We start from the raw sequence: 16,073 nt of genomic DNA on the forward strand, positions 1-16,073 counted from the left end.
AACACAGTTTACAAGCTTCAGTGGTTATATTACCTCAGTTTGAGTGATACTGTATTCCTGCAGTAAATTCAAAACTGCTGTATGCTGAAAAGTGATTGGTTTTTATTTGAAAACATCAGCTACAAATAAAGTCAAGTCCTAATCCTGCAGCCAGACCTGTGCCAGCTTGGAGCTCCACCAGTGGCAAATTCATTTGTACACGCAGCCGTGTAGGGTCGAAATTACAATGAGAAACTGGTGGAAGGGGTGGGGAGGATCCAGGTAGAGATGCAAGCAATTACACGCTCAGTATTGGGAATGAATCACCTTTGATTTAGAGCCACAGATTGAGCATAGCAAAGCACCTCAACCTCCACTCAGGGGAGGAAGGGCTCTGCTGTGTGTAGGTTTGACATTCTCAGATGTGCCAGTTCCTGGTGCTCCCCACCCAACTATCTTCATTACAAAATGGGGACACAGTCTGCCATGCAGAAAAAATGGCCTTGTCACTTACAAATTCCCTCTCCTCAAAGCTCCTGGGATGAAGAAAAGCGAGCCTAAAAATCCACCCATAACCATGAGAAATGCTAACCTCAAGTACAGAAAATAACGAAGGAGGTAATTTAGAAACATTCCTGAAAGGAAGAAAATTGTTTTAAGGTTTGTTTGTTTTTAAGCAAAGAATAATTAAATGAAGGAAATGCCAGGAGAACAAATAACATACTACGGCAAACATAATCACAGCAGTCCAATTTAGGGTTTTCTAAAGGTACAGTGCTAACATAAACAAAATCTGTCAGTTAAGAGCAGCAAACGAAAAGAATAAAAAACAGAGCTGAACATGAGCAAATGTGGTCTTGGCATTGGGAAAAAAGACTGCAATGAGTGGTGTATCACCATCATGGATAACCATTAAAAAGGAAATTGCAATTCTTGAGCCTTATAATCTCCAGATCATCACGTAGTGAAGACATTACAGCTTACATCAATAAAGTAGTTGAATGATCTGTGATATGTGGTTTTATAAAACAAGAGGTGACCAAAAAAATTACCCCACCATATTCAGATGGACCCCAAAAGGATCATAGAATTTTTGATCACATCATCCAATAAACAAGAAAAATCCTGATCATTAAAAAAACCCTCTCATTTACTGAATGGATTACAGTCATCACTGGTTTCCTGTCATTTCCTAGGTAATACTTTTTTTGCATGAAAATAAAGACAGGAATCCAGCCCTATGTATGAGCATTCTTCTTTACAATTGTAATACCCATCTACTTAAATTCCGTCCCCAGGGCCACGAGAGGAAAAGAAACATCTTCCAAGGAACCTGCAGAATTCTGGCCTGGAAATGTCAACAGTGTTATAGAAAAGCTTGAAATTTTTGTCTAGGCTTTGGAAAAAATAAGTTGACTCTACAATAGTTCAAATGGCTCTGTCTCTTTTACAGCACATACACTAGCAATGGATTTGAAGAGTATTTGGTAAAATGTTGTTTCATTCCCAAGTGAGAAGAAGTGAAAGTGGAAGGGTCAAGCACCAAAATCTCTCTTTAAGATTTCTGCTGAAGAACACTGTAAGACAGAAATTCCCAAACCAATAACACAGAGTGTCTTTCATTGACTCTAATAGGTTTGGGATCAAGCCTTCATAGAGAGAAGAAAACCCATCGGCCTTGTAAAGCTGAACCTAAATTAGGTATGGTTGAAACAATTACAATTCTTTGTTGCTAGCTGCTTGAACATTGATTTAATCTTCAGTGCCGTCGTATGCACAACACAGAAAATGGATGATCTGTAATTAGCCTTTCCATCACCTTCACCTCAGCAGTGCAACCTAGCTGCATCCAACTCCCTCCCATATCCCTGAGACCCTGCTGGGGGTACTGCCCCATGTGACCCATAAGCTACTTAAAATCACAGATGCAAACAACACACATCAATTCATCACAGCAAGAAAAATTAGAGTGGCCTCCACACCAACTCACTCCTTCTTGGCATGGGGATCCCTTACTCATTGAGGAACATGTGTGAGGGAATGAGAGGTTTCACATCACTGACCATAGACTGGGCAGTCTGGAGGTCTCTCTATCTGGCAGAGCATACAAGGAGGCACACAGTAGTGGTTCAAGGATGCAGCGTGGACCACATGCAACATGATGGGCAGGCAGCACAGAGGGCAGGGCAGCTGCCAGACCAGACCCCTGCTGGGTTCCAGCACTGTGCTTGGGTGCACACCCTGCACACACTCCAGCAACAAGTGGCATCACAATAGCACCAAGCCTAGACTACCCATCAAATGATCATGAAAGACTTACAACTAAATTAAAAAAATACTCCCAAATAAAATACTTTTACTTTTTTGTCAGCTACGTGAAGACAGGGTGTTGCAGCTTTCACACCTTCTAAAGCCAGCCTACCTTCCTGCATGCAAGTAAATGACAAGTCCACTACCTTCTGCTATGACAAAGCAGTATTTTGCATACCAGACCAGAGCAATGAACTTGGTGCCCTGCCTCGCCTGTCATGCAGACTGGTATCATTTCTCCTTTTTAACTTCTTCTCTGTCTCCACTCTTCAGCCCTTTCTGTTTTCTGCAGGGAGTGGTGTCTGCAGTTGCCTTATGCTGGAAAATCTTCTCCTTTTGGTTTCATGGTGGGTAGCGACAACAGAGACCACAAGAAGGATGTAGGCGTTTTTGCAATCACATCGTCTTACCACACTGTCACCTAGCCCTGATTCCTGTGCATGCATTGCAGCATGGTGGAAAATATCTGTGTTTTTTTTTTGTTGTTGTTTGGTTGTTGTGCTTGTTTGTTTGTTTTTTAACATATTGGAGCTCCATGCTGCTTCCAACAACAGGGGAGCCATGCTGATGGCAGCCAAGCGGTGAAATTCCCCAACACACATGCACAGAAGTTGGTGTTAAAAATATCTAATTCCAGCCTTCCTCCAGCACCACTTACAAAACTCAATGCAAAAACTGCAGATAATTTACTTTGCAGAAGCAGATAAATTCTGCTATGTTTTATTTATAATATTTTGTTGTTGTATTATCTGTCTAAAGGGAGAACAGACCAGGTCTTGCTTAGGAAATGAAGCAGTGTAATTTTGAAAAGCCTGATCTAGAGACAGCATAATGAGATGAGGCAGTACTGAAAACACCAGTGAGCAAAAACACATTTACAGTGGAGTACAACACACACTTAGAAAACTAAGAAGGACTGGCAGGGTCACTGAATTCAGGCACTGCAACTCAGATAAGATCTAATAACCACTTCATAAGATTCTAAGAAAACTACTAGTAATATATGCATAAATTGCTAATAAGATGTCTTCCTTGGTAGAAGAATTTCAGATATGTGATAGCTTCCTTATACTTTCTATTTCAGCTCGTCTTGGGCAAGTCTAAGATGGAGGAAAATAGTTTTTTTCTTCTCAGCCTCTCAAATCTCAGACCAATGGTTATTGTCTTTTGAATAACATTTAGAGACCCTTGCTCTGCTTCTATATAATGCACTTTATGTTCTTCATCCAAACTTACTAAGCTTTAAAAGCTCCTCTATAGAATATCAATATAGAGAAGAGTGAGCATATTATGGACCACATCTATCCTGCAAAAGGAAAACCATCCACTAATAGTAAAGTGCTTGAGAGGAAAGGATGACATTTGGGAACACATGCAGTATTTTCTTCTGATTGTTTCTTTGCACATATGGATGAGTGGTGTCTGACTGCACTCTTAAGTCAATGTGACCACCTTGTTTTGCATGGTAACTGAAAGCTATTAAAGAACAGGCCTTCTAGCTTGTTATCAGCCAGTTCAGTGGAATGGACCCTAAATCAGAAGCATTTCTGATAGCTTCCTCCAGCCTACGTAATGCTTGCAGTGTAAATCAGACAGCTTATGTGTGTGTGTGTGTGTGTATAAATATAAAAACAGGTTGATATTTACCCAAAATTAGGTAACCATGATCAAAGAGCAACTCAGTCACACCAAAAAAAAAAATGCCACAATTCAGCACACGTCATTTGGCACTCAGGGTACACAGGCCAGGTAGACAGCAACAGCCACAGGCTGCACTGAGACACACATACACACCATGTTGACAAGATAGGAACCAGATTCAACCTGAAACGCACATGTCTGAGGACTGGTATGCTCAACTGAGAAGCAGCATAAATTAGCAGAGGTGCAATCTACAGCTTTATAACCAAAATGAATGGTCTCTAACCAGCTAGATCATAAATGCGAACATCAAACTATCTAGACCAGCTGCACACTATCAAAACTACATTAACTGAGCGCTAACAAGGTCCAAGTATTTACCTATAGCCTGTGGGCACCTCTTTCCCCATATTTAATAGAAAGTACCCTGAGCACACTAGTATCTCACAGCATCACACAGAGGTGGAAAATGACTATTGCAACACAGGAAGTCTGCAACAGCAGCACAAATTGAACAATGATCACCCCGAGGTTCATCTCAAGCCTTGACCACAAAGTCACTCTTTTGTATTGAAACGGGGAAGTTTGTATTTCTTAATGCTATTTTTTAGTTTTCTCAAGCTGAAGTTAACATAAAAACAAGATAGTATTTGACCACATATATAGGAGATTTAAAGCACTGTAAAGCTGACTGAACTCTTGTGTCTGAAAAAAATTCTTGAATATTTTACCAGTATGCTCCTTGAAACAAAGCAGGCAGTAGTACACAGAAGGGTGACACATTGTAATTGCTTTCATTTCAAGAGATCTCTAGTGATTTTGGACACAATTTCTTACTTCTAAGTGAGTTATCGCAAGTCATTGATTCCTTACAAAGTTAACAAGCAGTAAGACAAGTTAACCTGGTGCTATTATGAGGCAATAATGTTGCCATCAGTGCATGTAACCACTGCATTTTGTTCATTTTTCCCTCAGGCACAATAGAAAGGAGTCTGATCACATTTTTCAGGCACTGTTCCACAATTATACTGTATGCAAACTGCATAAACAGCAAAAGCATACTGCAATTCAGTTCTCTATTAATCTAGATGATGAAATAAAGAGGCTTCCATTAAGACACTTAGTTCTTAAATACACAAATTAGACAGAAACTAAGACTAGCAGAATGCTTAAAACTGAAGACCAGTTCTCTTCTGCCTCATCAGCATATGCCAATACAACCTGATTGTAAAATGTTATTGTATAATACAGGTCAAAGAATCACTAAGATTTTCTTTAATATGAAAAGTGTCACCTTCAGCAGCACTGTCAAGACACATGAAAAGTCTTTTTGTACTTCTGCATTCAATCCTTCTAGTCCCTCTTCCATCTTACTAGATAAACTAGAAAATATATTTGCCTCCAAGCAATACAAATGTCTACAGCGGCTTTCTGGAAGTGATCCCTTTTGTCTATGTCACCACAAACAAAAATGCCTTATTTGTGAACTTATTTTGACCTCTCAATTTCCTGTATAGCCCAAAGAGCTTCAACATCACAGAGTATGCACAGAGAAGAAGCTGTAAACTTGGTGAACAAGACTGACGCAAACAGCTGAAGAAAAGTCTGTGGGCCATGATTTTGAAAAGCAGCGGCTCGCTGGGGTAAAAACCATAGGCAAGTCTGTTTCCAGACCTGTAACTTCTTAAATCTCTGACCTAAAACCTAAAAGTAAACAGCAGTCACAAAGCACAATGACACTGCTGTGTTTAAGCCCTCATGAGGTCATACTGTACCCATGACAGAAGTGGAACAATGTAATTTTTTAAGTTTACAATCTCGGCCATCTCTGTTGTTTATCTACGTAGTTCTTACAGCAAGCATGTCAAAGAGAAGATGTTGCAATAGTTAAGTTCAGAGTTATTTTAAAGTGACACCCTGCATGCTTAGCTTGAAGTCCAGAATGATGTCAAACACGGATCAAGGCCCTTGGCTCATAGTTCAAAAGTTACTGCAATTGAGCACAAGGGAGATAAGCCTTAACTGATGAGATGTAAGACGTAAGATGCGGAGCGATCACAGTGCCTCCTCTCTTCCTAATACATGCACTTAAATTGTGCTAATTCCAGCTTTCAGGAGAAGGACTCCATTGATGCAGCTCCAGGCACTGAAGAGCAACATGAAAAACAGGGCAGAGTCTGAGCTCATCTAAGCAGGATGCCACTGACACTTAATTCCAAAAACTTTGTGCATTTTCTTCTTTTAAATCCATGTGAACATATAGAGGCAATAGAGGCTAACACTTCCAAAATCAAAGCTGAGGGCCGAAAGACATCAGTCACTGTGAACCAAACATGTCTCTCTTCAGATGTACCCTAAGCTCTCTTTCTTCATGGCAAGAACCATGCTTGCTCCAGGAAAAAACAGGCTGGGACCTGGAAACAGAGCAAGCAGAGCAGCATGACCTGCTATTACATACTGTAATAACGCTCTGCTCAGGAATTCTTCTGAAAATAGCAGTTCCAGTAGGAGTATACTGGTACAAAGTTTCTAAACACTGTACTGCATACTCTGGAAAAGATGTTTCTGTCATAGAAATGCTGATCACAAATGCCTTTGCCAAGATCACAGCTTTGCCTGCCAAGAACTCAACCCTGCCTTTGTTTCAAAATCGTGACATTTTTGTGCTCGCTTTAGCATGAGTATGAATCAGCTTTACACCTCATTTTTATATGCTGTGTTATTCCTGTCTGCCTGCCTACTCCGCTTCCCCAGCTCTCTTTAAGCAACAGGTTTCATATGCTGGAGGTTGAAGGGGAGTGGTGAGGCGATGGAAGATCTGCCTAGGAGGGAGCCTAAGGTGAGGTGGTAACCCCCACACCTTGAGACTGCCTCTATCAGGAAAGAAAGAAAGGTGGTCGTGGTGGGCAACTCCCTTCTCAGAGGAACGGAGGGCCCCATATGCAGACCAGATCCAACCCATTGGGAAGTGTGCTGCCTTCCTGGGGCCCCTGGGTCAGGGACATAATCAGGAAACTCCCAAAGCTGGTTAAGTCCACTGATTACTTTCCATTACTCATAGTTCAGGGCAGTGATGAAATTGCTCAGAGAAGCCTACGAACTATGAAAAGAGTCTTCAGGGGTTAAGGGCATTTAGTTCAAGGAGCGGGAACGCAAGTGATCTTTTGTTCTATACCTTCAGAGACAGTGAGGGACACAGAGCAGATTTGGAAAGCACAAGCAATGAATAATTGGCTCAGAGGCTGGTGTCAAGGCAGAAACTTTGAGTTCTTTGATCATGGGGCAGTTTACCCAGCTCCTGGCCTATTGTCTGTGCATGGAACGCATCTATCTCAAAGGGGGAAACAAATCCTAGTGCAGGAGCCAGCGGGGCTTATCAAAAGAGATTTGAACTAGCAATGATGGGGGAAAGGGACAAAACAGGGCTCACAGGAGATGAACCTAGGGGAACAATGCTTGAGTGGGGGTGAGGCAGATGACTCAACTGAAGTGCATCTATACCAATGCACACAACATGGGCAACAAACAGGAGGAGTTAGAAGCAATTGTATGGCAGGCTATCTATGACCTAGTTACTATTACAGAAACGTGGTAGGACCACTCCCATGACTGGAGTGCTGCGAAGGATGGCTACAAGCTCTGCAGAAGGGACAGATGAGGAAGGAAGGGTGGCTGTGTGGCCCTTTGTATTATAGACTGTTTTGATGTTGAAGACCTTGAGGTTGAGAATGATAAAGTTGAGCATCTGTGGATAAGGATCAGGAGAAAGGTCTATAGGGGCAACATCTTGGTGGGGTTCTGTTACAGACCACCTAATCAGGATGAAGAAAAGGACAAGGCATTCTACGAGCAGCCTGCAGAAGTTGAGTGATCACCAGCACTTGTTCTCATGGGAGACTTTGACTTCCCTGATATATGCTAGAAGTATAATACAGCGCAGAGGAAGCAGTCCAGGAGGTTTCTAGAGTGCGTGAAAGACAGCTTCCTTACACAACTGGTACGAGAGCCTACCAGGGGTGATGCCCTGCTAGACCTGCTCTTCACTAAAGAAGGACTGGTGGGAGATGTGAAGGTTGGGGACTGTCCTGGGCAGAGCAACCATGAAATTGCAGAATTCTCTATTTGGGGAGATGTCAGAGGGGTGACTAGCAAAACTGCTATCTTGAACTTCAAGAGGGCAGGCTTTGACCTGGTCAGGATGCTTGTAGCATGGGTCTCTTGGGAGTCACTCCTTAAGGGTAAAGGGGTCCAGGAAGCCTTGATGCTCTTCAAGATGGAAATCTTAAAGGCACAAGAGCAGCTGTCCCTGAATGCTGTAAGGCAAGCTGCAGGGGAAGATCGGTGTGGATGAACTGGGAACTATTGTTGAGACTCCAGAAGAAAAAGAGAGTCTATGTCCTCTGGAAGAAGGGACAGGCTACTTGGGGAGATTACAAGGAAGTTGCTAAGGTATGCAGGGAGGAAGTTAGGAAGGCAAAAGCCCAACCTGAACTCAGATTGACCACTGCAGAGAATAAGAAATCCTTTTACAAATGTATAAATGGTAAGAGAAGAGACAAGGAGGATTTCCATTCTTTACTTGATGCAGTGGGGAATGTGACCACTGTGGATAAGGAGAAGGCTGAGGTCCTCAACACCTTCTTTACATCTGCCTTTAAGAGGCAGATCAGTTATCTTCAGGGAACTTTACGCCCTGCTCTGGAAGTCTGGGATGCCACACAGAATACATACCTGGTGATTCAGGTGGAGACAGTTAGAACAGTTAGAGAGCTCCTCCTCCATCTGGACTGTCACAACACCATGGGACCAGATGGCCTACACCTTAGGGTGCTAAGGGAGCTGGAAGGGGTGATTGCCGAGCTGCTGCCAGCCATCTACCAGTGCTCCTGGTTATCTGGAGAGGTCCCAGAGGATTGGAGTCTTGCCAATATGACTCCCATCTACAAGAAGGGTGGTAGGGAGGATACGGGGAAGTACATGCCTGTCAGTCTGACCTCAGTACCAGGGAAAGTTATGGAGCAAATCATCTTGGGTGAGATCACACGGCATGTGCATGGCATCCAGGGGATCAGGCCCAGCCAGCACATGTTCATGAAAGGCAGGTCATGCTTGACCAACCTCATCTCCTTCTATGACTGGGTAACCAGACTTGTGGACGAGATAAAGGCTGTTGACGCAGTCTATCTAGACTTCAGCAAAGTCTTTGACACTGTCTCTCACAGCATTCTCCTGGAGAAATTGGCTATCCGCGTCATGGACAGGTATACTATTGCTTGGGTAAGGAACTGCCTAGGGGGCCCCTCACTACAAAAAGACATTGAGGCCCTGGAAGAGAAGGACAACAAAACTGGTGAGGGGTCTGGAGCACAGATCTTTTGAGGAGCAGCTGAGGGAGCTGGGATTGTTTAGTCTGGAGCAGAGGACGCTCAGAGGAGACCTCATCATACTCTACAACTTCCTGAAGGAAGGCTATGATGAGGAGGGGTTTGGCCTCTTCTCCCAGGCAACAAACAGGACCCAAGGAAATGGCTGCAAGTTGTACCAGAGAAGGTTTAGATTAGACATAAGGAAAATCTTTTTTTCTCTCAGAGAGAATCTTTTTTTCTCTCAGAGAGTGGTCAGGCACTGGAATGGCCTGCCCAGGGAGGTGGTGGAGTTGCCGTCCCTGGCAGTGTTCAAGCGTCCTCATCCTTAAGCGGATGAGGAGCTACGAGATATGGTTTAGTAGCTTGTGGTAGCAATGGTAATGGGAAGATGGTTGGACTAGATGATCTTGTAGGTCCTTTCCAACCTTGTGATTCTCTGATTCTATGATTCTGTGCAGCAAATGAAATCCCGTAACTAAAAGTACAGTGATTCTGCAGCAAAGTACAACACTAGTGATTACTTGTTTTAGATCCAAGCAAGACTTGAATTCTGGTCCTCCAGCAATATAATTAGATTATTACACATCATTTAGTTACCACAAACCTATCTTTAAAGGCAAAGAGCACTGACACACTCGTGAACATTGCTAGGTTCTAGTTCTGATAGCATAATTTTCTTCCCAAGCACAGGCAGATGCATGCATACACATACACACACACAGCATTAGCTGATGTTGAGCACACAGCCTCTAGAACATAGCATGACTAACAGCTCCCCTGAAAAGCAATGGTACTTTACGAGACAGCTGAAAATGTAGAAAAGCGAGTCCTAGCACATTCTCAGGTACAAATACGTTTTATGGATGCACTACAGAGCTTCCAGCTCTAACTTCTATGCTACAGCAATGAAACCTCAAATTAAACAGAAGCACACGCAACTCCTCATCTATTGCCCCAGAGGGGTGGGCAAGGGAAGACATCACACACCCAATGACTTCTTTCATGAATCACACTGACTTTTCCCTTTACCCATGCCTGCATCTTCAAGGCTCCATGCAAGATCCAACCAACTCCCCCAAATTCCAGTGCCCTTCTAAGTATCTACTGAGCATTCAAGATAATATCAGCAAATTGTAATTTCAAGAAAATTAGTGCTTACAGAAATCAGCTTACAGTGAGTTTTGATGTTCTGTCTATATTGCAAAAATACACAGGAATAATAAAAGGATTTAAAGGTAGTAACTAATCTGAGATGAGAAAACAGGCAGAAAAAAATTGCATTTGTAGGTCTGTGAAGCATCACTACTCAGTACACCAAAACAGAAGTTTCTGCTAAACTTCAAAGCCTTCTGCCAAGAATGTAGTATAAATCATGCCTTCCTACCATTTTGGCAAGCTATCTTCTGATTTCAGATTGACAAAGTCAGAATTGGGAGCAAAACTACATTTATACATGACAGCAAAATATTTGAACAACTAAAATTTTGTTTAATACATCATAACACTCTCCATTTCAAGTAAGTACATACAAAATTACATTATAATGGAATTATATAATGGAGAAGATAATTAAGCTACAATGAGGATAGCACACTGGAAAGTCAAATGAAGTACAGTAAGATTCTTAAGTGAAGTGTCTCAACACAAAGTCCCACTTCAACAAGAGGAACTATAACAAGGCAACTGTTTAGACTGGTATGAGTATAAACTACTACCTACCTCTTGGGACAGGAAGGGAATGACTTGCGCACATATAGCATTCAGCCTCTTCACAATTTCTGCCTGCAAATGACAAGTAGAAAAAAGTTTAATTATATAAATTTTCAGACGCAACTGTCAACCGTGAATACAGAATACATGTTTTTTGTTTGCTTCCATCTCCAGCCCTCCTTCGGCTAGCACAGCTTAACAAAAATCTGGATGCCAGTTCAACAATTCCTAGAAGCCTATCACTTCTGACTGAAAAGATTTCCTTTAAAAAAAAAAAAAACAAAAAAACACAGTTTAGAAATTCCCTATGATACATAGAAATGTTCATTTTCATTATGTAATCAAACACATTAATTTTTAATGAAAAAGTCTTCAGTAGATGTAACAAGAAGATAAACAGAATACTGTGGATTGCTATAATTCTCTTCCAGGAAGCAAAGGAAGCATCACTTCAAATTACAGCAATGTAACTGGAAGTGAACAAATAAGCCAGAACATTAGCAACACAATATACAACTCCACTGGGAATCATTTTACCACATATCTTCTAAGGTTAGATGTTTTGCACTATTGTGTCATATTTTTGCTATGACCGAATCGTGGATTAACAGCAGTTACTTTTATTCAGCAATTGTGATCAGAAATGAGTAATAAATGATGTTTTATTTCTCTCCTACAGATCAATTCTTATTCTGTGTATCTATTCTGCAAATCTCAATAGAGATACAAGAATTACAACTTGGGCAGCAGAATATTTAAAGTAATGCTGACTTTCTTGCAATAAATTGTAACTTTCTTGTAATAAATCATAACCAGGGTCACTTTCTCACTATACAGTAGGACAGAATATTCTTCCTGCAGAATTACTAACCATGTGACAAATATGTACAAACTTGTGCAATCTGGGCTTCCTTCCTTTACCAGCAACCCCCCTCCAGCTTTTTTGCTATACAGCCCTCAAAAATGCTTGTCTTTAGAAATGATCTTGGAATGAATGGTGTAGAAACAGCAGTAAAATGAGAGAACTGTATGTAAAATAAAACTGTGCTTAAGGAATATTAGTTACACAGCCAGGTAACCAGAATACACGGTATGCTGGAGGTAAGGTACATGTGAAACTAACTCTGCCCCCTTGTGCATACTGTGAATACACTTTTGAATTCACACACACTACTTCTCAATACAATTTCTTAATTTCTCCAAAATCAATTCAAACTCCTACAGGTTATGTATATATCACTCTCTACACTGTACCATCCCAGCAACTTCTCACTGATTTTCATGGTTAATGCAAGTCCCTATCTCATTAAATTTATGCATTCTAATACTTATTTGACATTCATATACTGTATTACTAGCACACAGGCACCTTGAATAACACTTGAGAATATATCCATCACAAAGCTAAATCATCATCTGATTGCAAAGGTCAATACATGCCTGTAATATTCTACAGTCTAAAACTTAAAAATCCCTTTAATAGGCAGTGTTTACTGTACTATTTTACTTTATACTATTTTACTTGTTTTACCCTTACTTGTTACATAAAGCAATGCAGGGAGGCACAAGGTGTATGTCTAACTCCAGACACAAAGACTACATGATCTAGCACTGCATTATTTGAGATCCATTGTTTGATTAAGGCATTGTAGAACATAAGACAACTCACAGTTCCGAAGTACCTGTGCTGTGTAGTGGTTCAAGCACCATTAATTCAGTCATTTTCAAATTTTGGGTCCAAGCCACACCATTGTATTTTCTAAAGGAATCTCCTGAGTGCCTTAAAATCAGAGAAAACTACATATCCTGCTCTAAGAGACTTTTCCACGTGAAGAAAATGCCCCAAAACACCGCAGTTTCTGACTCACATTGGAGCCTCCCTCAGACATTCAGCTGGTAACTCTGAAAGGTTTGGGAATTCACAGATTTCAAGGCCAGAAGGAACTATTAAAACTGTCTCATCTGACCTCCCAAGTAACACAGGTTATAAAGTTTCCCCTACTTCTCCATCAAACTCATAAATTCTAGTTTAGCCACAATATAGCTTAGTCAACCAAAATAATTTCATTCAACGTACTTCAGGACATGTCTCCTAAATTAAGGTATTAAGCTACAGTGTTTTTATTTTAATAAGCCCCCCATCCACATAGAATTATATGCCTCTTTATCTGTTCTTATGGCCAAAAAATGCATGAAAAGTGTTTTCTCAGTATTCATACAGAAATTTACCTCAGGCAAACTCTGAGCCTGGGCAACATCAATCCAAAATGTTACTTGCAGAATTGTGTACGCAGCTGGTATAGATGAGCAGCAGGTTCCACAGCCTTAACAACCTCTTGGTAGTAGTCCTAGAATCATAGAATGGCCTGGGTTGAAAAGGATCTCAATGATCATCAAGTTTCAACCCCCCTGCTATGTGCAGGGTTGCCAACTACCAGACCAAGCTGCCCAGAGCCTCCAGGGATGGGGCATCCACAGCCTCCTTGGGCAACCTCTTCCAGTGTGTCACCACCCTCTGTGTGAAACTTTCTCCTATTATCTAACCTAAACCTCCCCTGTCTCAGTTTAAGACCAGTCCCCCTTGTCCTCTCATTATTCACCCTTGTAAATAGCTGTTTCCCCTCCTTTTTATAAGCTCCTTTCAAGAGTTCTGCTGGATGCAGAACAGTGAGAGTCCACCCAGGCAAGAAAGCGAGTTAAGCAAGGCGGCACCCAACCCCATATATACAAGGACCTCACTGTGGGCTTCAGAGGACCCAAGACACCCATCAGTATTTCCCAGCTGGCCAAGGAGGCTTGCTAGGCCAGTCACAACAGTCAGAAAGCTTTCCTAAGCACAGCCATTTGTAAAGACTCCGACCTCGTTAAACTGGTCTTCACTTCCTCAGCAATGAGCTTTCTTAGTTGTGTGGTTGTATATATAGTTATGTTTTAACATCTGCAATGCTACATTTGGATAGAAATCATAGCAACTTCCATAAATACAGTTGCTTTGAAGCACATGAATAATTACTAAAAAGTCTTTGGAAGGGAAACAAAAGCAGAAAGTATTCAGGTGTAAGTGCTCCATTCCATCTAATGGTGAAAGAGTGATGGAGTCACCTGAAGAGCAAGCTGATACACCAGCCCCGGGAGCAAGGCACTTCAGGTGGCACTCAGCAGCAACAGAGCAACTCAACCAAGCAGCAGGACTTCACACAGGACTTCAGAAGTACAGCTGCCTGCCCATGGGTCCACATGCTGGAGAAATAGATGCTGGGTACCTGCACTAATGCTAGGAAGGTTATAATGCTCTGAAGCCCAAAACCTCAAAATTTCTTATCTACATTGTCTGCCAGAGCCAAGGAGACTTCATGAAGAGGAACAACTGCTTTGTTATTCCACGATGGTTATGCTTGGCTCCAAAGTAATTGCACTTGAACATTCTCAGAGTATTACTGTCTTTGGGTGCCCCTTGCTATTTCCAAAAAAGATTTCAAGAACCGTAAGACAGACACTGAGCTATTATCAAACACTCAAGGATGAAGCCTTTTCTAACCCCAATCTTACAAATATTTTGGAAATGCTAGCACTTTATCATTATCCCTCCAGTAGCTGCCATTTTTGCTGCTAAATCTGTTCTGCTTAGTTTGAGAAAGAAAAATCAGTTCTCTTTACACTCAAGAGAATGGTCTGCAGATGAAAGTTCACCTGCATTTGTGTTAGATCACATCATGTTCTTCCAAGCATCAGGAACACAACACAGCCAACTCTCCTTCCAGATGGCAGCCACACTGATACTCTGCAGATGTATGGGACACACACAACAGAGAGACATGGCAGAGTTTTTCCTCAGTGTTTGAGAGTGACACATCATGCCTGAAGCAGCAAACAAAATTTTAAAAGGGATTTCCTTTTTTCCCAAATTTTCATAGAAACAATCCATCTATATCATAATTTAACCATCAGCAAATATCTATAGCAAAAAGTATGGACAAGCTGTATGCACACACAGCATGTTTGCTAACTTACAGCAATAAGCAGATTACCAGAGGAGGAAGTAGACTACGTGATTTGAGAATTTAAAGCACCTTTACACACACCTGGATAAAATGGCATGAAATACATTCAATGTTTTATCACCAAGCTCTCCCGATGCATCCTATGTACTCAAATAGCCAAATGCAAAAGGTAAAAGGCATTTTCAAACAAATGCTTACTTCCAGTGTAAGAGTGGCAGGACTGTCAGAGAATACTATTTGTATTGCCTTAGGAATGGTGTCTGCATTACACATTTCCAGTGGTCTGGAATTGAACAGTTAACAGCATTCAATGATGTCAGAATATTTTCTCATTACTGTGTTCCATATTAGTATTAAATTAATTATCCTAAACCATAACAACCCAAGAAACAAAATACGTCATTTATGCATTTTTTTTTTTTGCTTAATATGAAAAAAAGTGGATGATGTACAAAAAAACTCCAAACAATCTGGATCACACATTTTCATGTAGTGAATACAAAGTATCCTGTCTTGACACTGCAGCTACTTCTTCAATTAACTGTACAGAATAATACTACAGCAACACACTCAATTGTTTATTGTAACATAATAAAAAGGAGCTAATTGACTGACCTAGGTTTCCATCAGGCCACCCTACAATCCAAAGCTGAAGCAATGGTAACTCACGCTAGCACCTTTGTAGCCCATTCCATTAGACCAGGCCTGAAAACTCCCACTTTACATAATGTGAAAAGTAAGAGATGAAACAAAAACACGAGTCTGCTTTACATTTCCACACTGACAAAGATTCTTGAAAAAAACACGCTTAAAAAAACAGCATTTTCTCTTTTCTCTTAGATGCCGCGCCTACTGGCTTTTCGCGATCAGCCTAATTGACAGGAGAAGGAAAAAGTATGATTTCATAAAATTGGGCAGCCAGATCCTCACACTGAAAGCTAAAGTTGCCTCGGAAACACTGCTGCTTCCACGGCCATCTAATTTTGCCTCCTTTTTCCCATGGGACCAAGCCTTAGAGAGGCATCATTTATTTACAGGCCTCCCCACTGGGCTCCAGTTATCGGCC

The 16,073-nt window shown here is 41.3% G+C and overlaps 1 protein-coding gene across 4 annotated transcripts in view; it reads right to left on the reverse strand.

Moving 5' to 3' along the window:
* The window catches only part of LOC116234660 (transducin-like enhancer protein 4), a 104,147-nt gene that overhangs the window by 61,946 nt on the left and 26,128 nt on the right, over positions 1–16,073 (reverse strand). For all 4 annotated transcript variants that reach the window (XM_031602391.2, XM_031602393.2, XM_031602392.2 and 1 more), the window contains exon 5: positions 11,016–11,078. In XM_031602391.2, coding sequence (XP_031458251.2) covers positions 11,016–11,078 — 63 coding nt within the window. The remainder of the gene's footprint in view (positions 1–11,015; positions 11,079–16,073) is intronic.

This window comes from Phasianus colchicus, chromosome Z (genome assembly GCF_987193195.1).
Source record: "Phasianus colchicus chromosome Z, bPhaCol1.hap1.1, whole genome shotgun sequence".
Taxonomy (NCBI): domain Eukaryota; kingdom Metazoa; phylum Chordata; class Aves; order Galliformes; family Phasianidae; genus Phasianus; species Phasianus colchicus.